Source organism: Athene cunicularia, assembly GCF_003259725.1.
Source record: "Athene cunicularia isolate RWA chromosome 2 unlocalized genomic scaffold, athCun1 chr2_part1, whole genome shotgun sequence".
In the NCBI taxonomy this organism is placed as follows: domain Eukaryota; kingdom Metazoa; phylum Chordata; class Aves; order Strigiformes; family Strigidae; genus Athene; species Athene cunicularia.
Window position 1 is genome coordinate 129,596,344 of NW_020799095.1, and position 22,465 is coordinate 129,618,808.

The window sequence follows — 22,465 nt, forward strand, 5'->3', positions numbered from 1 at the left end:
TGGGAGCAGGCTGAGAAACATCAGTACTTGGTTGCTCATCTCTGAGGAGACAGATGCAAAGAAATGAAAACTAAACTTAGCACAGGTGAAGCCACTGAAGTGATTTTCAAAAATTTTTATGCCTTGTACTCCCTAAATGGGAAACTTCTAGAGGAATGACTTTTAGCTCTATTTTACACACATACATACATTGCAGTTCATGTGAAATATTTAGAAGCTGGACTTTTTTCTGATGTAAAGCTCTTGTTTCTAGACTGTTCATAAAATTCAGAAAGGCTACTCCAGAAGTTTAATGTCTAGTTTAATGCTGCTTGCAAGGTTCACTTGGAATAATGATCCTGAATTTCTCTCTACCTCAAAGGCCAAACTTGGCTGCAGCCATGGATCGAGTCAAGCACCAGAGAAAGAATATCTGTAGTCTGTTAAGAAGCTATTTAAGAAATGCGTACAAACAGATGAAATTTCAAAGAACCACAGAGCTGGCAAGAAGGTCTCTAGAGAGCCTCTAAACATCCTCCATACCAACGTGGTCTCACCAGTTCTTGTGTCATTTCTTATGCTGTTCTTGAAGATTTACCATAATGGAAACATTATAGACCAGCCCAGTCTGTCCTAGTGCTATTTTTAGTGCTTAAGGAGATTTTTCTAGTCTCTTAAGTCTTTCCTGCTGCAATTTAAGTGTGCTCTCTTTTCTTCCCATTATGAACATAGAGACATGGTTATTTCTGCCTGCCTGCAGCAGGTTTTTATGTGAAGTTCATTTTTTCCTTTCTTGGTGTAGTAGTTTATACTTGCCTCTATTGATCATTATCCTGGGTTTTTTTTCAAGTATCATGTAGTGAAGATAACAAAATCTCATCCTGCTTTCAGCCCGGGGTTAGTGTCATGTCTTAGTGTAGGAAGACTCTACTTCATCGTTTTGGTCTATAATTAAAATACCAAACAGCCTCAGATGCCTGTGGTGCCCCACTCTGTTCATCCTTCCAGTTTTCACTCCCTGAGTACACTGTCCATCCAGTTTGGATCAACTTTATAATATAAATATTTTTATTTGTCTCTTCTGGTGTCCATAGCGATTAACATAACTTTGAACTTGTTTTACAGGATCAGAAAGTTATTTCAAAGGGAGCCATTATGTATACTGAGGACAAAGACTGAGATGCTAGACCATATTATATTCTGGTAGCATCTGGAGATCACAGTGCTTTTGTACCTGTCATTAAAAGCATTGATCATAGGTGTACATTCTAGGATTTCTTCATTGCATTGCAGAAGTGGTTTCTTTAGGTTAATTCGCTCTTTAAGCCTTTAAGGAAAGAAAGATAATGAGAAATGTTGATTTCTATAAAAAATATCTATTTTGGTAAAATTACAATAAAAAAATAACAGAATAGTGGGTTCCATTAAGAATAAGCATTTAGTTAAAATTTAGAGCAATGATAGAAACTAATTTTTTATTGTTTTTGTTTTACATATGTATTGTCAAGAAAATGTGCCTGATTGGAGTATTTGGGTTTGCTGTTTTATTTCACTTTGTGAAAAAAAGTTTGGGTTGCCTTTTATTTTCATTTGAATTGGGAAAAGAGAAAAGCAGAATTGTGTCATTTGCTACAAGATGAAAAGTCCAACTTTTCCCAGCTCTGCCTTTCATTGTCTGCCTGTCTTAAGCATTCCATGAAATTTCAGTTCTTCGTATTATGTATTACTGCAGCAAGATAATATGGGTTACAAATTATTAGTTTAATCAAAGCAAACCAATCTTTATACTGTACAACCTCTCTGGAATTTGATGCAGACACAAACCAGGCTAGGTTTTATCAGATTGTCCTGTCATGACTTAAGGTAGAAGCCACCAGCAAAGCTATCATCATCTCTGAAAATAAAAATTAAAAGTATATGAGGGACTTATGAACTGCACAGAAATGATGAATAGTTATTCTCTATAATATTACATTATAGATAGTGCTGTATTTTATTATGGAGAATAACAATTCCCCTTTTATAATATAACCAGAGGATCAGAGCATCTACACTGACCAGAGAACAGACTTAAGACAAAAAGACACTCTTCTCTGGATGATGGATAATTGCATGGAGGAAATCATCACCTCAACATGTTTTGGAGACCAGGATCAAACATAAATTTAAAATTTAAAAAGGAGGGACTACTGCATGGGACAAAGGGCCAACACTGTGATATGAATGCAAGTTCCTATTCAGAAAGTCCTTAATCTGTTGATGGCTGGATAGGTATACTGAAGGAAAAGACCCTGTTTCTCCCATTCTTTCTCACAACATTGGCTGCTACCAGAGAAGGGATAGCAGGCTTGCTGAACCTTTGGTTTTTTATCAGTTCAGCTGTTCTTATGTTCTAGGTAGCACTAATCTGCATATAGTCTAAATAGTGAAAAATTATCTGGGTAAGCAGACTCATAGTACTCTTTACAGTCAGTGGGCTTTTAGATGCAGGAATGTTCTGTGTGTTATTTAAAGTGTTAGATGTAAATTATGATGCAGTCTTTCCTTTGAGCCTTTGTCTCTGTATAATATAAACCCAAGGACCTCGTCCTGCAGCCAGGTGCCTGCAGCTTCCCACTGCAGCATTTGGCCCAAGCTGAAAGGCAGTGTAACACAGATGGGAAGAGAAAGAGAGGGTAGGTGAAGTGGCTGGGGTAGAGTTGTGTGGAGTCTTAGGCTTTCAGCTTTCCAGGCTAGCTACTCTCAAATGAAAGTTTCTTTCAGTTGGTTTCCAGATTTAGGCCAGAGATAAGCAGAAAATATTAATGATACCAATGATGGTTACTGACTCCTTTCGTATTAATTCTGTTCTGTGCTTTAAAAATGCTAACTGAATCTGCAAGCAGGTGAGATGTTGCAGCAGCAGCCCTTCACTTCCAAATTACAGAGACACTGAAATAAACTGAATGGGTTTGAAATTTAAAAAAAGTTGTTAAGTGTCCTTCCATTTATATTTCGGAGAAGAATTAAGGCCCCATGTACATGCTACAGATGTCACCAAAAGAAGTCTTTAGAAAAATACTGCTGAAGGCGTTGTTTTTCTTGCACTTAGGCTTTAACTGGTGCATCTCACAGACTGACCCAGGCCCTTGCATTAATAGCAGCCCCTGGAGAAACGGGCAGCTGTAGTCTTGTAGACTGCAGTATGCATTCACACAGTCTATACCAGGTTCACACAAGCCATAGTGCATTCTTGTTTTGTTGTGTCTGTTCACAGCCTGTAACACAGAAAGCTGCAGAAATAGGTGGCCACTAATACCTAAAATCGCTGGTTTTGGCAAAGTCTAGATTAATTCTTGGGGCGCTTTTTTTCCGCATGAAAAAGGACTAGGGAGGTTCCTAAGCTGTTGGCACAGAAGTGCCACTACCAGACTTGAAAATTGTTATTTGCTCTCCAACCACCATTACTCTTGAGCTCATAACCATGAGCAGCACAAAGGAGATTTGGTCTGACAGGGCAGATTTTGCTCTCTTGCCACGCTGGAGTGTGAGAACCACAGGCTGAACATGTCAGGGCTTTGACACTCCACTGCAGCAGCTTGTTTTCTTGGCCTGAATAATTTTAGCCCTTAAAACTTCTAGCAAGAAACAGATTTCATTGTGCAGCTAAAACTAATCAACAAGTTTTAGATATCTTAATCTTGAAAATATCCCAAATTATATATGTCTTTAATTTTAAATCCCTAAGATGTGCTAAATGGGAAGCATTGAGGAAAGTTAATTAGTCTGCCTGACTCTTTCTTTCTTTGGTTCCTAATTACTATGGGTATTTTCTTGTCCACCAAAACCTGCTGGCTAGATTTTAGGGCAGGTGTTCATGTGCAGTCATGATTAAAAGCACATGCATTGGATGCTATTGAAGTCTCCAAGTGCTCTGCATGTATGTCTTTTATTTCAGGATGCTTGGGGAAAAGAAGGGATCATTACTCAGTTAAAAATGTCATTTGCTTTCTTCTTTTCCATGCAGCTCCTCTCTTTCAGTCAGACAAGTAGCTGCCAGGAAATCTATTAATGGTAAAATAATTTTGAGACATGGTGCAGTGTTTCTGAGAAAATTGTCTTTGTATCTTTAAAAACTTTTTCATTCAGGATACTCAACCTAGTGACAATTTCATTTCACTATGCCTTGGCCCAAGTAATGACTTCAAGTTTCTAATTAGCAACAGGGAAGGGACTGCACGTGGTCCCTGGGGCCTGAGCTCAGAGTGCTAAGAAACATTCCTGTAATAATTTAAGAAGCACAAGAGTTCCTGCCTGCCGAGCCAATTCACCTGCCTTGGAAATGGGCAGGATCGCTGCTTTGCCCATGTTTTGTGTCAGTCATCCCCAGCCAGCCATATCTCGGCTTCACCTCTTCAAGCTGTGGGAGTCGTGGCTTGGGCCCCTCTCTCAGCCCTCCTTGTGGCTTACCTGGGCAGAAACATCTGCCTCCCTGTTTTAGGCATAGAGCATCCTTTCTGGAGCAAAAAAATCAGGCAATATTGAATATATGTCCTTGTCATGGGTAGTGTTATTCCATGCCTTTTGTTGCTTTTTCTCCAGTCATTCTCTTTTTCTTTTTGATTTGCAGTGCATTTTAAATTCATTGAGACAGGAAAAAGTGTGATTGCTCTTCTACTGTTTCAAGAAGAGGGTATTTGACTGCTCCGTTCACTAAAATAGATAGCTGTAAAGGCACTCTGGGTGCCTTGTCTAATTCCTGATAAGCCTTGGGCTCTCGATACACAGCACAAGACAGAATCTAATTACTGAAGTAATTATTATTGCTTTCTCTGCTACACTGTGTTTTTCCAAAGCCAGAGCCACCTTTGGAGTCACAGCTGTGGACCCTGCTGGCAGTGGCAGGACATGATGGCAGTCTGTCAGCCTGGGAACAATTTGACTGTACTTACTTGGAATGAGTTACTTATTTAAAATCTCACTTGTCTATTTTTTGACCCTGAAAAGAATATGTGACGTGAAAGTTTTCTCTCCTTCACTCAGTGCATTCTGATTTCAATGGCTGCATTTCTGAAAAGGTGGTGCTTTTTTTTCACCTCTTCTGAGGAATCTGATACTAGCTAAGGCTAAGATTGGGCTCCCCAGGACTAATGAGACCTGCCAGTTTTTCTTCTTCTGTGTCAGCCCTTGTATGAGTGGGAAATGGAAACTATTCAACCAATAATCATGTAAGATGATTTTGTATCTTAAAGAGAGAAAAATCATTCTCTTTTTCTTTTTTTACTATCAAATGCCTGTCAGTTTTAAAGGGAGGATGTAAAAGTAATGTGATGTTGTAAAAGTAAAATAAATATTGGCCAGAGTGTAAAAATTTTTCATTCAGATGTTATTTTTAGGTAAGACCTTTAATTCCAGGTTGGTTGAGTAGTCATTGCAGTTCTTTGAGTTTATAGCATGCTGTTCTATTTAGCAAGTGCCCATTTGGCTCCTGAAAGATTTTTAATTGTGTGTGGATTGATATATGTGTATGTATATGTATATGCATGGGTATATGTATGTATATGTTTGTTGTATAAAAAAACTCTTCAATTTATGCGTTTGAAAGGAACCAATGGTCATATCTACTCTTTTCCAATGAAACCTGAGTATTTTGAACTTTTTGATAGACTGTAGGGTTTCTCTGTATTCTCAGAATTCTCTTGATGATGAACACAGTATAGGAAACATTTTACTTGATTTGAGAAGTCTATAGTAGTATGGTAATCAAAAGGAAGGCAGGTTGATGAGGATAGAGATCTAAATCCATCTAATCTGGGTTTAATGCTTTGAGTGACTGTCAGATGGGATTCTGGTTATGAAGACTTGCATTTGGGGAGCATGTCTTTGTCCCACAAAAGGCAATCATAGCAATGCAGAGATTAAGATTTTTTTGAACTAATGTATTAAATTCTAGCTTCTACTAAAATAATTATAATAATATGGTAATAGTCTTGCTCTAGTCCACTAACAATCATCATCACTGGCTCTTTTTCCCCTTTACATTAGATTGTGTTTGAATGTAGCATCATAAACAGCTTTATAAGAGGGTGCTTGTGCTTGATTTTTTTGACTAAATCCAAATCAAAATGGCTTCAATTTATACATCTGTAAACACTGCTCTAAGTTTTAGCATGGGCACAATATATCAGAAGGATGATAGGGAGTGTTTTAAATTAACATAGGTTTGTTCACTTTGTATTGCATAGAGTCTGGTCACTGTTATCACGTTACCTGCATTTGTTGAATCATACATAAAACTTTGTGCCATTTGGAGCTGCTCATGAAATTATCTGTAAAAGCTGCGCTGAGCAACATGAGCGTGTAATTTAAAATGCGGCCTTGGACATTTTATTCCCAAATGGTGAAAAGTATGTATTGATGCTTGATTTGTGTAATGATACGATTGCAGTGGAGATCGTCATGTGGCATCTGAAGGAGGATTCTGAAAGCTATGCTCACCCCTTGGCATTCAGGATAGCTGGACACACTGCTGCCTTCTGCTTCTGTAAAGTTTCATCCAACAGTCTTTGCCTTCCATGTTTTAAATGGGACCTTCACCCATATAGGTTTAATTTGAATTAAAACAACCCCCCCTCAAATTTCTAAGATATGAGCATGTTCTGTGCATGGTAATACAGAGAAGCAGTAAGCCTATCTTTAAGACAAATGCTATTTGCACTTACTGTTAGGACTGAGGCTCTGTCACTGAAAGCAATCAGGTTAACCTTTCAAGAAAATTGTCAGCTTCTCTTAGTGTTCTTTCTAAGCTTGCATGACTTCTGTTTCACTTTTAATATATTTGCATTTTTGTAAGTCACTGTGTTTGCACTGTGGCAAAATGGCTATCACAACAACTCAAATTTACAAGTTGGAAGAATCATGCTAGTTAGGGACATTACTTTATTTACTCTGTCTTCTAGGATTAGTTCTGCTGTGTGGATTAGCCAGACCCCACATACAGTTAGTGATACACTGCAGAGTCATAGCAGGCGTGAGGAATTTCTGTCTTTCCCCTCCCATAAAGGGCAGAAATCTTTTCATTTCTCCCTTTTTTTTTTTTTTTCCTACATGGGGCCCCATGTAATTTCATGAAACATTAAAACATAGTAAAATTCTGAGATTGCAGACAACAGTGTTGCAGCAGCTGTCCTCACTGTACCTTAATTATTGTTTGTTAAAAGATTATGTTGTTTCTTTGCAGCTTTGTGACAAAAATATGCAATTTATTGCTTAAGAAGATTGCATCATTATGATTGCTTATTTTCCTTACTGCTACTTTGTGTTCACAGCCTGTGGGACAACATGATCTGTAGATCAGAATGGGGAGAATTACTTCAGCCTTGTTTCAGAAATTACTCAAAGCTCCTAGATCTGAACAGCCCTGAACCTTCCAATAAGATCAGATCTGAACTTTTTTTCAAGTACCTCTGTTTTTCTATTAATAATGAACTAGCTAAATATACACTGGTTTGTAGATCAAATGAAAGAGGTATTTCACCACCAGTATCTGGAGCATCTACCATTTTTTAGGAAATAACTTACATTGGTTTAAAATTCAAGTATGCATTAATCAAAGTAATCACAGATATTTTGAAAGATATTTAATTGTTGTAGCCATAGTATTCTTCCAGCCTTGTCTAATGGTCCTACATCTAAAATCCACCATGACCTTGAAGAGTTTTATAGTCTCAATAGGGTATGACAGTAAAGAGACAATAAAAACCATTGTTCATCCTGTTGGTGTGGCTGTATAAATGCAGTTGCTGTTTATGTGATATAAAATAGAATAGACTTGTAGTTTGTTAGGATGTGTTTTACTTAGAGTGACCATTTGGTTTTTTCGTAACAAATTAAGCACCAGAATGGTCATTAACAGGTTTTGTTCACCATCTGGGCAGAAGAGAACTCTGCTTAGTTGGGTCCTATGAATATTGGCATTTCTAGGAGATTTCTACTTGTTGGGGAGGGCCCTACAGGAACTTTGTGATTGAACATCCAGTTGTGATCGTATCGAGGTGGGGAGGTTAGAGCCTGAAGGGAACTTGAATGAAAGCTTCCATGTTTCCTCTCAGTCTCCAGCATCCTCTGGGAAAACAGTCCTAAAGGCTCGCATTAAATTGGATTGCAAGTTTGACTTAGGAAATAGCTGTGTTAATTGTAAAATACAATGAAGCTTCTTGAACGGACTGAAAATGTAAATGAATGCAAACAGTTACTGCAGACAGAAATGCTACTCAGAACCCTGATACATGGGTCATTTTCACGGTTCCTGCTCTCCACATCTGACCTTAAAATGATCCAGAGGGTGCCTGTGTCCACCAGATTTCTGGGGTGTTTTGGAAGCTGTTGGCATAGAGTGGAGCAAGGGTCTAACCCTGGGCATTATCAGAAAGCTCTTTGGCAAGCAGAGGACAGTGAAGAAAGGACTTCAATATTTTTGGTTTCTAAGCAAGTTTATAACATCAGCTACATGGTGCAGTTATACAGAGAGTATAGAGAATACAGAAATGCATTTGGTTGGGAAAGATGGTTTACATGGGTCCCAGTCTTCACTTGATGTGTGACATTTAAAGCTTAAGGGCATTAAAATAAATCACATACTCAGACTTTAACTGCTTTGCTGAGCTGAGGCATAAACAAACACATGAAAAAGAATTCTAAATTAGAGAAATTGCCGATTTTGCAATGACTTTCATCCCTCTTACACGGTGTTTAAAAGAGAATGCAAAATGTAAAGGATTTATAAATCCAACAACTAATTTTAAAACTATCAACTTTGTTAAGCAGTCTCTACATAATACATGTAGTGATATACCTCATTTTAAAGAAGGCACAAATGAAATAAACTACATTAAAATATACAGAATATAGAGATACATATACAGATATCTAATACAGGTATATAACCCTTCTAAATTGAAATGCCTTAAGTAGGAAATCCCCTAAATAGGGATCTGTGAATCACTGAACCAGGGTGCTCATGGAGCCAAAAGAAAGGCAGCAAAGGGAGAAAATACAAAAGTAATGGAAGAGTACGTGTAGCTTTTGAAGGAGGAAGTCATGCCTCACCAATCTAGCAGGGCTTTTCAGGGGAGTTTATAACCATTTGTGTAGCTGGATCTGGTCAGCAATGTACAGTTGAGTCTTCAAAAGCTCCTGGATCAAAGACCTTTAGAGAAATAAGCTACTGTGAGATAAGAGGTATTTTCCTCTTGCAGAGTAATACCTGATTAAAAGAAGGTAGAAATAAATTGTCAGCCTTCATAATGGAGAAAGGCTTTATTAGGCTTCCCAGCCACCTTTTTTTGGCACTTTGGATGTTCACAAAACTCCAGGTTAGCTGCAAAGGGAGTGAATAGCAAAAATAGCAAAATGGCAAAGTTTGCTGATGACTACTTCAAATATTTCATATCAAAACTGATGCTGACTGTGAAAATGTCACAGTAATCTTATAGTAGAAAATACCTAAGCAATACAACAGCCGGCAACATTTTTGTGTCAATAAATGCAGAGTAATGCACTATATGTGCTATGTATACATGGCAACAGGATAGATGTGAGTTATTTTCAAGAAGAATGATCTGGGAATTATTTTCTGGATAATTGTCTGAAATTGTCAACTTTTTTGACAACTGAAATTGCCCAGGGATGATAAAAAAATAGAGTGTTTTGTGCAATTGAGGCAGGAAGAGAGAAGTAACAGAAAACATACATAGGTAATGTGTTGTAGTATGCCACAGTCACATCACGAGTCCACTCACATGCTGGTGTTTGCAGACAGTATTGGGCTTCTCATCTCAGGAATGCTGAAACACCATTAGAAAAGGGAGAAAAGTCATCAGCAGCCTGCATCCTCAGAGGTATTTCATAGTTTCTGTACAAGGAGGACTCTTCAGCTTGGGAAAAAACTGCTGAGTTGGGATGTGATAAAAGTGTATTAAGCCATTGATGGTATGAAGACGGTAAACAAAGGAAGTCGGGGTGCTTCTACTACAGCTCACAAAGTGAGAACCATAGTGAGCCCACATAAAATTCTCAGGCACACGGTGCATTGCCGCAGGAAGCTGTGGAGAACAGAGGTGTAAATAGGTTCAAAAAAGGGATTAGTGGGCCTACATCCCAGGTAGCCAACCTGCAAGCATGGGGTCATGTTTGTGCAACGCCAGCTAGGAAGACTCACCCTTTTATTTTCCTTGTTTAAAAAAAGAGCCATGCTGATACAAGACATAGAGTGGATGAGTGGAGGAAAAGCTTCCAGAGCCTTTTACTGTTGAAGCTTCATCTGTTTGTTTTGTTTTGGTTTTGGTTTTTTTTTTTCAGTCAAGGGCTGTTTAGGATATTATTTTAGAGTCTAGTCAACCTGTGCTCTATGGAATAGAACTGCTTCCTTCCCTGAGACCTCATTTCACAGGATTTCAAGTGAGTTTGGACTGATACCCCAGCTGTCACTGGTCCTCTGCCACAATGATAAGAGGTTAATGCGTTGAAAAAGTAACTGTGATAAGCCCGAGCTGTTATTTAGTTTGTTTAGTGTATCCAGAGGATTAATTCTGAGATGCATTAAGTAAAACAAGAAATAATGCACACTTCATATTGTCTCCCTTACACTGTAGTCTCATTTAATTAGCCACTGAAACAACCAGCTAAAAGCTTTCCCTCTGCCTTCTTGTTTGAATCATGAATTTTAAAGACTTTTGAGAGAATGACTCAGGAGGTGAAACAGCAGGGCTCCTGATGTTATTTATAAGCTGTATACTGGAAACTATTCCAGTGTCTGTAGCCATGAAATTCAAGCAATTTAGCCTGTAATTTCATCATTTGAGACTAAATGACAGAAGAACTAATGCTGTCAGCGCCCCACTAAACAGCATTAGCATTCTCCATTGCCTCTGCTTACTTGAAAAATGGATAATGAAATAATTGGCATTAAAGCCAGCTATCAACTACAGGTTATCCCATGAAAGAAGAGGTTAATACGTGCACCAAAATACGTGCAATACATGTCTGCAATAATTGAGTTTTCATTACAGTAATAGTACTGAAGATTGTGATTAAGTGAGGGCAGCTCACAAAACATCTATGCAACACCTAGCAGAAGTAGCCAAGCACTCCACTGTGTTTGCAGCAACAGGGATGCTGTGGCACAGGGGAGCCTTCCAGCCAACCCATCCCAAACAGAACTAGTGTTGCAGGAGTTTTACTTCCTGAACACTTAAGATATAATTTGAAGGAAAAATCATGTGTCTCCCCACCTCTTCCCTGCATTTTCGACCTTTCAAAATGTCTGGGCCGCAAATGCTCCAGCTATGAGAAGTGAGAGGCTGTTGATTCTGTTACTGTGTGGACATTTGTGTACCTCCACATCCCCATTTCATAGGGTTTGTAGGAGCTCAAAGCTGAGTTAGCACTCTGGTGTGAGGAGGAGAATGCTCTTATCTTCAGTATTTATGATTTCCTGGTACTTAGCATTTTTTAGCTGCATAGAATATTATGATGTGTTCCTTTGACTCTTTTTTTACTATTTTTAAGTCCTCGATGTAAAGGAAAAGGTCATATATATTTCATCAGGACTTGCTTTATTTCCAAGGCATTGTAGTTTTTTAGTACATTCCTGAATAGTGTCATTGGCATTAAAAAGGTCTGAGATTGGAATAAACTTGATGATGAAGTTAATGAGTTTTTCTTGTTTCTTAAGGAAAAAGCAGGAAACAAAAGAAATCTATAATACATGGGGGGGAAAAAAAAAAAAAAAGGAATCTGTCTTTTGTAGCCAGGAAAATCACTGCAGAAATAAAAATGAGATTTCAGATCAGATCATGTTTATTTTGATATTTTACTAGACGCAGTACCTTTGATAGTATGGAGATTTGTCTTGACAGGGAGATGAAGCTCGAACACATAGGTACTTGGAAGATGCAACATGTTAGTTTGCAAAGCCTTTCTTTTAGCTTTGTAAACTTTTGGAAGCATTGCGCAATATATCCTTTGTTAAGGCATTTTCAACTTCGCTGTTAAGAGGTAGTACAGCTTGCTCAACAGGACACCGGCCTAGGCTCAGTTGTCTGGCATCTATTCCTTTCTGAGCTGCTGCGAGAAAATAAACGTACCATTTCATCTCTGCATGCCTCTCTTATCCTGCAGTCCCTCTTGTCTGTTTAGAGTGTTTGTTCTTTGGAGCTGGAGTCTTTTCTATCTGGAGAGGTATATATACTGTGTAAAATAGTGGAGTGGCAATTCTGTTGGCTCCTCTAGGGACTATTGTAAAATAAAGCCTGAAAATGTTACACATTGTTGTAATTCATTAGCATATTAACTTCACTATATATGGCAATGTACATGTAGAGGTCAGTAGCCCAAAGATCTAACTGTAATACTGAAGACCCAGCACACCCAAGAGAGGTTATACAAACAGTGAGGAATTTCCCATCATATTTGAAAGTTTCATACAATAGTTGTGAAGTCTAGCTGAAGGGAAAAACAGCTGCCAAGACATTGATCGGGCTGTACAGCAAACGTGTACTGATTTCAAGACTCACATTTGGCTTCCTTTGGTAATTAAATGCTATATGAGATATAAAAGAAAGAAAATGTAGGGGAGAAAGTAATGCAAATTATTATACACTGAAAAAATGTTCTGGGGTTGCTATATGTCTTCTCCATATCTGTGAACATATGTGTGTTTTATGGAAACTGCCTCTGTAAGCATTCTGATAATCAATAACTATTTTTCAGTCATTGTATGCACTAATGACAATGATTTTAAGACTTAAATATCTAGCAATAGAGTTTAATTCTAATGATGACTGATCACAGCAGTGCATATGAAGACAGTAGTGCCTGATGCTGATCGACAAGAAGCAGTGGTCATCATTGACACGCTCATCATTTATTTTGTGGTACATTTATCCTTTTACCTCAATAGCAGCATTGCATCTTCTTAAGTTGGCAAGAAAAAAACTGTGGCAGACAGTTTATTAATGTACGAAGAATTGGTGTTTAATATGGACATGTTGTAAGGCAGGTAAATATTCTGGTCATCACCTAATTAGTATTCACATTGTGCATTCCATGCTGAGATCAGAAGCTGGAAGGGATGGGGTGTTCAGAATTCCTCAATGTGTACATGTATTTTTATCAAGAAACTCTGACACAGCTGATTACTGAAAAGACGTTGTCACTATCAATTACCAGAGCAGCTGCTTTTACCTGCCTTATGCAGTGCATCAAACTGTGTATGAAATAGCTGGAGACTCATGAAATTAGTTCAGTACATGAATGAGCTTGAATTGCATTTGTTTATAGTGTGTCAGTTATAATAGTTGTCTGAATGAGCCAAGGAAATGGCACCATGGGTTAGAGAGTCCCACAGAGTAGTTGAGGTTGGCAGGCATCTCTTGAGCTCATCCAGTCCAATCCCCCTGCTCAAGCAGGGTCAGCTGCAGCAGGTTGCCCAGGACCATGTCCAGTCAGGTTTTGAATTATGTCCAAGAATGGAGACTTCACAGCCTCTCTGGGCAACCGGTCGCAGTTGACAACCCTCTCAGTAAAACAGTGTGTTTTGGTGTTCAGTTGTGATTTCCTATGTTTTGATTTGTGGTGATCGTTTCTCGTCCTGTCAGTGGGCACTACAAAGAAGAGCCCAACTCCATCTTCTTCATTCCCTTCAATCTAGTATTTATAAAGATCTTCTCTCCAGGCTGAACAGCCCCAACTCTCCCAGCCTTTCTTCATATGAAGGATGGTCCAGTCCCTTAATTATCTAACTGGCCCTGTGCTGGACTCCAGTAAGGAGCTCCAGATGGGTAGCAAAGGATGCTATTTCTGGAGATGGTGCCCCCAGTGCGGTGGCACAGGAGGTGGCGTATCTTACTCCTGCTCCATGAGGTAGCCACCATTTGGGGCTAGGAAACAAGGTCCTGTTGGCATGTTCATGACAGTACCTCGGGCAAATCACAAACAGGGCAAATGGAGAGAGTGGCAGGAACAGTAGCAGCAAAAGGTTGACAGATAACAGTTGTTATGTTTGGTTGTTGCTTCTGGTAATTCCCATTAGTAAAACAAAAAGCAATGGACTGCTTTTGTGCAGTTTTATACTGTTGCCTTGTTTTTCTCACAACTTCACAACTGTGAATCGATTCATGATTGCTCTTGGTGGCAGGGCTTGTATGATGGCAAGTCTTAAAAGAACATGCAGCACCTGGGGAAGGGAGAAGGGATATTTATGTCTGAGAGACTGGTTGAACTGTGTGTAGCAGACCTGCAGTACCCAGGATCAATATGTTTCCTAGGAGCTGGATTTGATCACAGGACACCTGCCTGCTGTGCTAAGGACACCCCTGTGATTAATGATTTTGTCAGCTCAGATGACACCAGTATCACCCCAAAGCCCCCAGTGCAATTTGGGTTTTTAATGGGCACTTGGTCACACAAGAGCATATGCTGTTTGTGCATGTTTTAAAAATTACTACATTTATGGAGTAAGTTGATCTGTTTGGCAAGTGCTGCCCTTCTCTATAACCTGAGGACAAAATCGGTTTCATCTGCAGCCGGCTCAGCGTGCAGACTCACTAATAGGTCAAGTATAAGGAAACAAGCTCAGAAGGAGTCGAAAGCAGAAAAATAAAACAAAATAAAAACCCACAACCTCCACAACAAAGAAACCAGAAAGCCCAGCCTTAGAAGTTAGAGACATTACTGAGTGTTTGCCTCTGACCCTACTTATGCAACTATTTCCCACAAAGGGCAAGTAAGGTGGTGCCTCACTGTGACAAGGAGAACCCTGCTTTAAGTTCCCAAAACACACACATCGTGCTACTGAATAGTGGACTGCTTGGCCCCAGCAGCTGCTCCAAACGTGGGATATATCTTCTCTGGTCCCTCCATCAGACCTATGTCAATGTGTCCCAGCAGGCACCTGGGGGATCACATAGCTGCCGTTAGGTATTTGAACTGCACCACTGTACTGAAGAGGGTTTCCTGCCACTTTGTAATGGAACTATGAATAATCTGTATATTATCTTACTGCAGCTGTAAATGATTAATTATTTTCAGTTTTTAATTTCCAGTATTTTTGATACATTCAAATAATAACTACAGCACTTTTGGCAGCGGTTTTTAACATTCCACATTTTCATGCCACAACACCTACTGCATCCAGCTAGAAGCAGTTTCTCACTGATTTCCTTATTGGCCAGCAGTGTTCTTCATGTGATTTGCATCACTGTAAACATGAACAGACTGAAAAAGTACAGTTAAAGAGGGTTGTTTGGCAAACATCCTTTTTTTCTTTATGGGTGTTCTTGCTCTGCAAACACAGGAAAGCAGTAAAGTGCATAAAACATGACAGTGAAGCACCCAGCCCATCACTTGTTTTTCTGTTTGAGTATTGGTTCCACCTGGAAATCAAAAATAAATGTGATACATATCTACCTAACACCATCTGTGGATTTTTAAGTAATCAATTAGACCTTTCAGACTCTTGTAAGGCTGTGTACTATGCCCTTTCTAGATGGCTAACAAGGAGGTGGGTCAGTAATTTATAGGTCTATGAGACATGGCTACTCATGTGTTTTATTTCGCTGCTAGCTTATGTAGCTGGCAAAAATAAGCCTCCATTTGTCACTGGCTTTTGTTTCTGAGGGAAATGTTACATCATAACAACAAAAAAATCCTTAGATCAATTTTAGGTGAAAGAACAAAATGGTTAGCAACTGGAGTTTTAAACCGTGAATCTAGGTGAATTTTTCCAGTTTCTTTCAAGCTTCTGGAAGTGGCATGTTGGGCTTTCAGGCCGATTTTGTTTGATAAGTGTTAATAATTCAGTGGCTGTCGAGGATACAGTACAGTCAGCCAGATGATATGCTTTGAAACCTCACTGTTTGAAGCATTATGCAGAATTCTTCTCTCCCTGCCCCTGTCTTCTGTAGGATGTCTGCTTGTGCTCACAGCATTGCTGATTCTGTTAGTTTTTTAGAAAAGGCTCCGTAGTATCCCATGGACTTTATTTAGGTAACCCAACGTGACTACAGTCCACAGAGCCCCACAGAGCTTCCCTCTTTGTGGTCATCTGCAGGGGTTGAACTCAGTTCTGGGGGCATTTACTGGTGAAAGGACACTATTCAGCGTCTTGCTGCAGCCTGACAACCTCTGGAAGCCATAAGTATCTCCAGGCAACTAACATCAACATGGAGGAGTCTCAGGTTTGGAGCAGGAAACATGAAAATTGTTTGCAGTCGTATCTGTGCCCCAGGATGTTTCATGTTTAGAGGCTTGCGTGAGGCCCTCAGCTGTAAACTGTTCTTGTGCTCAAAGCCGAGAACATGGATTTTCACTTTTGTTTCTAATTACATAGGATAAAATTTCTTTCTTAGGGTCTTTTAGTTAGTCTCACAAGATGCTTACAGGTCACTGACTTCAAAGCTAGCCAAGACATGAAAGTGACAGTACAGCCAGTTTAGGAACCCCTCAATATTCTCTACTCACAGACATTCTTGCTTGATGCCAAAATCGGATCATTTGAAGAGTCTGGAGGACATGTCATACGGGGAGCGGCTGAGGGAACTGGGGGGGTTTAGTCTGGAGAAGAGGAGGCTGAGGGGAGACCTCATCGCCCTCTACAGCTGCCTGAAAGGAGGTTGCAGAGAGCTGGGGATGAGTCTCTTTAACCAAGTAACAAGCGATAGGACAAAAGGGAATGGCCTCAAATTGCACCAGGGAAGGTTTCGACTGGATATTAGGAAGCATTTCTTTCCAGAACGGGTTGTTAGGCGTTGGAATGGGCTGCCCAGGGCGGTGGTGGAGTCCCCATCCCTGGAGGTATTTAAGAGTAGGGTCGACATAGTGTTGAGGGATCTGGTGTAGTTGGGAACTGTCAGTGTTAGGTTAATGGTTGGACTAGGTGGTCTTCAAGGTCTTTTCCAACCTAGATGATTCTGTGATTTTTCTGATTTTTAAAATCAACTTAGAGAGAAAATTCTGTTTCAGCATTTCAGGGAGTTAAACATTACAAAGCAAAGGGTGTTTTTATAATTGCATTAATGGAGATAATATGCTAATCTGTAAATCCATACTTACAATGAATAGTTAAATGTCTATGACAAATTCCAGTCAACCAAAATTGGTTTTTGTCTTACAAAAGCGCTCAAAAATTGTAATGGTTTTACCTCAGTGGATTAACTTTTAATGTGTCTGTAGTGCAGAAGTCCATCAGTTAAAGAATTTATCATTGTTCAACCCTTTTGTGGTTGTATATATTTAAAAGAATTTAGAATCAAATTTTGAAAGTGAATATGAGTTGACATAAATTCAACGCTGAAATTATTGGAACATAATTCACCAACCTGTAACAGCACAGTGACTTCTGTGGGATTGCATTGCTTCCAGTCAGAAGCAAACAGGTCTCTTAAGAGCAAGAAGAGCCTCTTAAAATAAAATCAATCACAATACCATATAACCATATGCTACAGCATTTGGTCTTTCTGCATATCATCTCTCTTATGAAGGGATCTTGGATGTAATTATAAAATGCATTACCTTTCTATTCCTTCGCTTTAAAATAGCAGTGAAACAAGCAGTTCAAGTCACTCCCCATTACAGCAATAGAAACATGCCTCTTAACCACAGTGAGAGCTGGACTCTGTCCTGAATGACTATATGAGTGATCAAAAGATATGTATTATACAAATGTACAGTTATGCTGTGAGAAATTTTGCTTTCATTCTCTTCAAAGGCTACAGGCATCTCAGGGAAACCAAGAAAAATCGTAACAGTAAGTCTTACGAGCACACAGGAGTTTATCAAAGCCCTCATCATCTGAGACTTGAGACTGATTTCCACTGCGTGTAAATAAATATATGAATAATTTATTTACATCATCTTTATAATCAAACCATCCTGTTTTTTTCTGTCTTAGTTGGTATGGTAGGAGTAGCCTTAGTCTGTGTTTCCACCTGGGGCCCTTAGCTCTTACTTGTGAATTCACATCAGTACTTGTTCTCTAGGTCTGATGACCAAGCGAGAAGGGGTCCTGTTGTGTTAGGTGGATCCTACCCTGGGGGCTGTGCACCTCCTAGACTTGATCAGTGGGCAGGCCATGGGAATCAACACAAAGGAATTGCAAGCAGTGAGTCAGTGTGGTGGGGGAAAATATCCCATTTACTTATTTTCAAAATTTGGAGTGGAATTCTGCTAATGATGGAAGGGGTTTTGAAATTAAAACAAAGCAGATGGAGGCTGATAAAACCAGAGAAGAGGCAGAGGTAATGAGTTAGGAGAGAAGATATTGCAAGTGGACAGGGAGTCAGAGTGGTTCAGTGAGACTGGATCAGGCAGAGAATGGCCAGGGTGAAAATCCCTGCTGGTGTCTCTGTTGCAGAGCCCAGTGGGGTGGCAGCTTCTCCTGCTCTTCTTGGTTTTGGTCTGCCTTGGGGCCTTGACTGATGCCTCAGTGGCATTATTTGTGCTCCCTGAGCCCACCTGACTGAGGGAAGAGTTGTCCTTTCCCTGCCCGTGTGCCCCCAGAGGGAGTCCAGTTGATCCTGAATGGGAAGAACTGTGGTTTCACCTAACTTGCTTCTGCCCCAGCTGATGAGGACTCCTGACTGCAAGGGTAATGTAGTCCAGGGCTAGCTGGGTTACCCCAGGTTATCTGGAAAACAGCTCTGAAACAGCACATCCTTGTGATGAACAGAGGCTCAAAACCAGAAGCAAATTCTGAAGCGTTCCCCGAGACAAATAACAGCAAGGAGAGATTCCATAACTCAGTCGTAACTCAGCATTGGAGCCGTGGGATGAAGAATGGAAGAAGCACGGCTGCATGTGGGGTTACTGTAGGGGTTTTCCCGCTTGGTCTTTGGTAGTCTTAGAGGAAAATGGATTTATACTGTTGCTGAGGAAATGAGTCTCCCAGGGGAAGGCCAGATTTTCCCCGGTGTGAATTTTTGCTGCCTCATGCTCACTTAAATCAATTAACTTAAAACCTACAAACTGCACATGCCACAGCTCTGTGCAGTTATTATGTGGAACTTCACACAGTTGCATGTGGATTTAATCATAAACAGGCCAGGAAAGGATTCAAGTTTATATGGCTCTCTAAATATTTGTATTCTTAAAATGGAATATTGCCCATTTTTCTCTGTAGGTGCCAGCTTGCATGATGACATCAGTAAATACTTCTGGTTTCATCATTCTCAAGGGGACACGATGACAGTTCAGGATCCAAACCAGATGAATCTCTGTGCTGCTGTTTGGACTGTTGTCTCCTATGTAATTGCTGACATGGAGGAGATGTTGCCAAGGTAATAAAACAGCAAGAAAGAAGATTTCTGTTCTTCAGTAAAGATTGTGAGTCCACTAATGCATGTGGTCTACAGCTGTGGGAAATTCTGTTTTTCACCCCGATTTTGTGCATTATTGTGTCTGTTTTCCTCAAAGCACATGCTCTTCTACATGTTCCTGTTCCTTTTTGTTGTTTTGATACCTTCCATTTGTGATTCTCACTTAAAATTTCTTTCTTTAAGTGCCTTTAAAATTTCTGACGAAGGTATGATACCTCTTTGACTATGATATAATAACCATTTGTATGCAAAGTGATCCTGTGCAGCAGGAAGACTATACTAAATAAATTTGCTGCATCAGAATAACTAATATATTGAGTTAGTGTACACTTTTATGGGCTTGCTTTCTGTCTTTCACTCTGCGCGTTAGAATGATGTACTATTAATAAAACAGCCCTTTCTTTTTACCCTCTTAAGGTAATACTGTAGTTTCTATACAGTTTTCAGGTTATAGGACAAATTAGTCTTGGCTGTTTTAATGGTAATATATGGTAAAATGGTCAAATAATAGTCAAAACGCTAAAGTAATAGAGTTTTTAACAGTTCATTCAGCTCCTACTGTTAAATTTTATTAAGGGTTGCTTCATGTGAGACTCACATAAACCAGGACGTAGAGGACCAAAAGTCAACCACAGGACTCCCAGATCTCCTGTGTTTCTTTGGGCACCTCTCTGTGTAAAGCTGTGCGTGTCCTTTTATTTCTGATGAAAGACTCGCCAAAGTGACATACAGAGAATTTCATATGGCAGTTTTTCTCTGAAATGCCATGATGTTTCAGAAACAACATCACAGCTGTGATTTGTGACCTTCACTACCTGCCAGCTGATATCCAAACAAAGTGTAAGAGCTGATTTTGATTCAGGCTGCTGAAGCCATTCCCGGCTGCCCCTCTCTTGTGGGAATTCTCTCCCCTGATAGAAGATGGGTGAGAGGGTGCTGGTACATATGCATTTTGATGGAGGGATTAATCTAGGAATTTGATTCTTGTATAGTTTGTTGAGCTTTGGTGTTGTTTTTTCTTCCTGCTTGAATGTTATGAATATTCAGATGAGTTTCAGAGGTATCTGTAGATAACTGATGTTGGGAAATACTTTAAGGTAGATGATTTCTGCTCATTTTTTTGTGACATGATCCTCGTTTGTGATTTTAAGTTTTACAACAAACAATCTTACTGATTTGAATAACTGCTGCAATATAATCAACACCAAGCAACTAACATAAGGAACAACACAGAGTATTAAACCAAATGGCAGGCAGTCCCTGGTGCTGTTAATCAGGTCCATAGTGGAGCAATAGCTGAGTGATGAGCCATTCATTTTTATAGAATTAATAACCATGTTATGTTTACCATGATAATAGGTTTTACATCAAATTTATTAAATATTTCATTTTTCCATCCAAATCATTTCAGGAACATAAGAGTCACCTGGAGATACTCTGCTCTTTCTTTTTAAAGAAACATATTGAAATAAAATTAGCAAAACTTTACTCTGCTTTCAAGGCATGATGCCTATGCTTCTTTTTTCTGATTTGCTTGACAAGAGCATAGCTGGTGGTACTCACCACTGACAGATCCTCAGCTGTCTCTAAACCCAGCCTTCACAGAATATTACTGACTTTCCTGAACTGCATTCCACATCTTCTTCTCTGCAAGGTATGCCACTTTGTACATCAGAGACTCAGAAAGGTTTTTTCATGAAGTTACATTTATTGTTACAAATCTTAACCTGTGTTCACTTGGACAGGGGGTTTATTTGTGTTTTTCTCCATTGCCTTAAGTCAAATGGAGAATCTCTGGAGACAAGAATACTCTCTGCAGAGAAGAATGCTGCAGTATGCACATGGCACCACAGCACATCCCAAGATGTGTTTGTTGGCTCCTAGGCTACATAAAATAGGCTGTCAAAATTAAGACCGTAAGACCCCTGCTGAAAAGTTAACCTTTATAATGTCAACTTTAACTCTAGAGAGAAGCATTGCAGAGTGGATTTCGAAAAATATGTTAAAAAATCAGAATTGCCATCTTATTTTTATAGAAATAGTGAAATTAAAATATTTTAGTTCTCAAATTGAAAAACAAAGATTTTTTACATGTAAAAACATATCTCATTAAAATAAGACATTGTCTTTTTGATTCACCCATTCTTATTTGTCTGATCTATAGTAGTTCTCAAACCTAAAAGTTCAGCTGTTCACAGTGCTGTCCTGATAACCTGTCTATTCAGATTACTGCTCTCAGAAATTTCCATCAACAAAGAGATTTTAATAAATTTATTTCCTTTCCCAGTGGGATGTTGTACCTTCTGTGCAATAGCTTATCTTTATTGCTGCCAATGTAGCAATTATGATGTTTCAGTTGGTGGCAATTAAACATATATCAGTTGGTCAATTTTCAATTCAAGGACTCTTCTGAAGCGATCCAGGTAAGCCAACATAACTTTGCTTCCCATTGGCATGCCACCTTTGATCTTTGAGAATCTTTCTCAACTTTAGTTGAGAAAGTTGTAGATGAGGATATTATTTATATTACTATTATTGTCAGGATCAGCTGCCATAAATTTGTGCTTTTCGTAAGTATTTTGACAACACTCTAAGATAAAGGGACCATGTGTACATTTCCCTCCAATAAAATAAAACACTGTCAGCTTTGGACCAGATTGCTTTTCACCTGCAAAGATCTGTGAGCTGAGAGTTAAAAAAACCCACGGGTAGTATTTAAATATATGTCAAAAATTTAAATTTCAAATAAACATTTTCCTCAAGGTATTACAAATCTCTTGCATCTGCTGAGAAGGAAGGCCCCTGGGTAGCCTTCCTTTCTGCTACAACTCAAAGCTTTCAGACATAGTTACAGAGGGATGAGTTGAATACATTATTCATTTACCCGACTAGACTATAGCACAAATGCTGATGAAAAGTCTCTTTTCAATACTGCATAATGTAATGTAGGTAATTTTGCCAGTAATAGAGGAAGAATTGCAGGATAGGAAACTGAGTTGGTGCTTTTGTCCTTCATGTGTCAAGGCATTATTGGAGTTTCACTGTCTCTTTGAATGATTCAGTTCTATGTGATCTCACAAGATTTTTTACCTCCCTTAAAATAATTGAAAACAAAGAAAGAGAGCTATTCCCTG

The 22,465-nt window shown here is 39.2% G+C and overlaps 1 protein-coding gene across 1 annotated transcript in view; it reads left to right on the forward strand.

Annotated features, from left to right (window-relative positions):
* Positions 1–19,747, forward strand: part of CPQ (carboxypeptidase Q) — a 138,783-nt gene extending 119,036 nt beyond the window's left edge. Inside the window, exon 7 of the mRNA XM_026843569.1 lies at positions 19,136–19,747. Within this exon, the coding sequence (XP_026699370.1) occupies positions 19,136–19,296 (161 nt within the window). The 3' untranslated portion in view covers positions 19,297–19,747. The remainder of the gene's footprint in view (positions 1–19,135) is intronic.
* Positions 19,748–22,465: the final 2,718 nt, after the last annotated feature.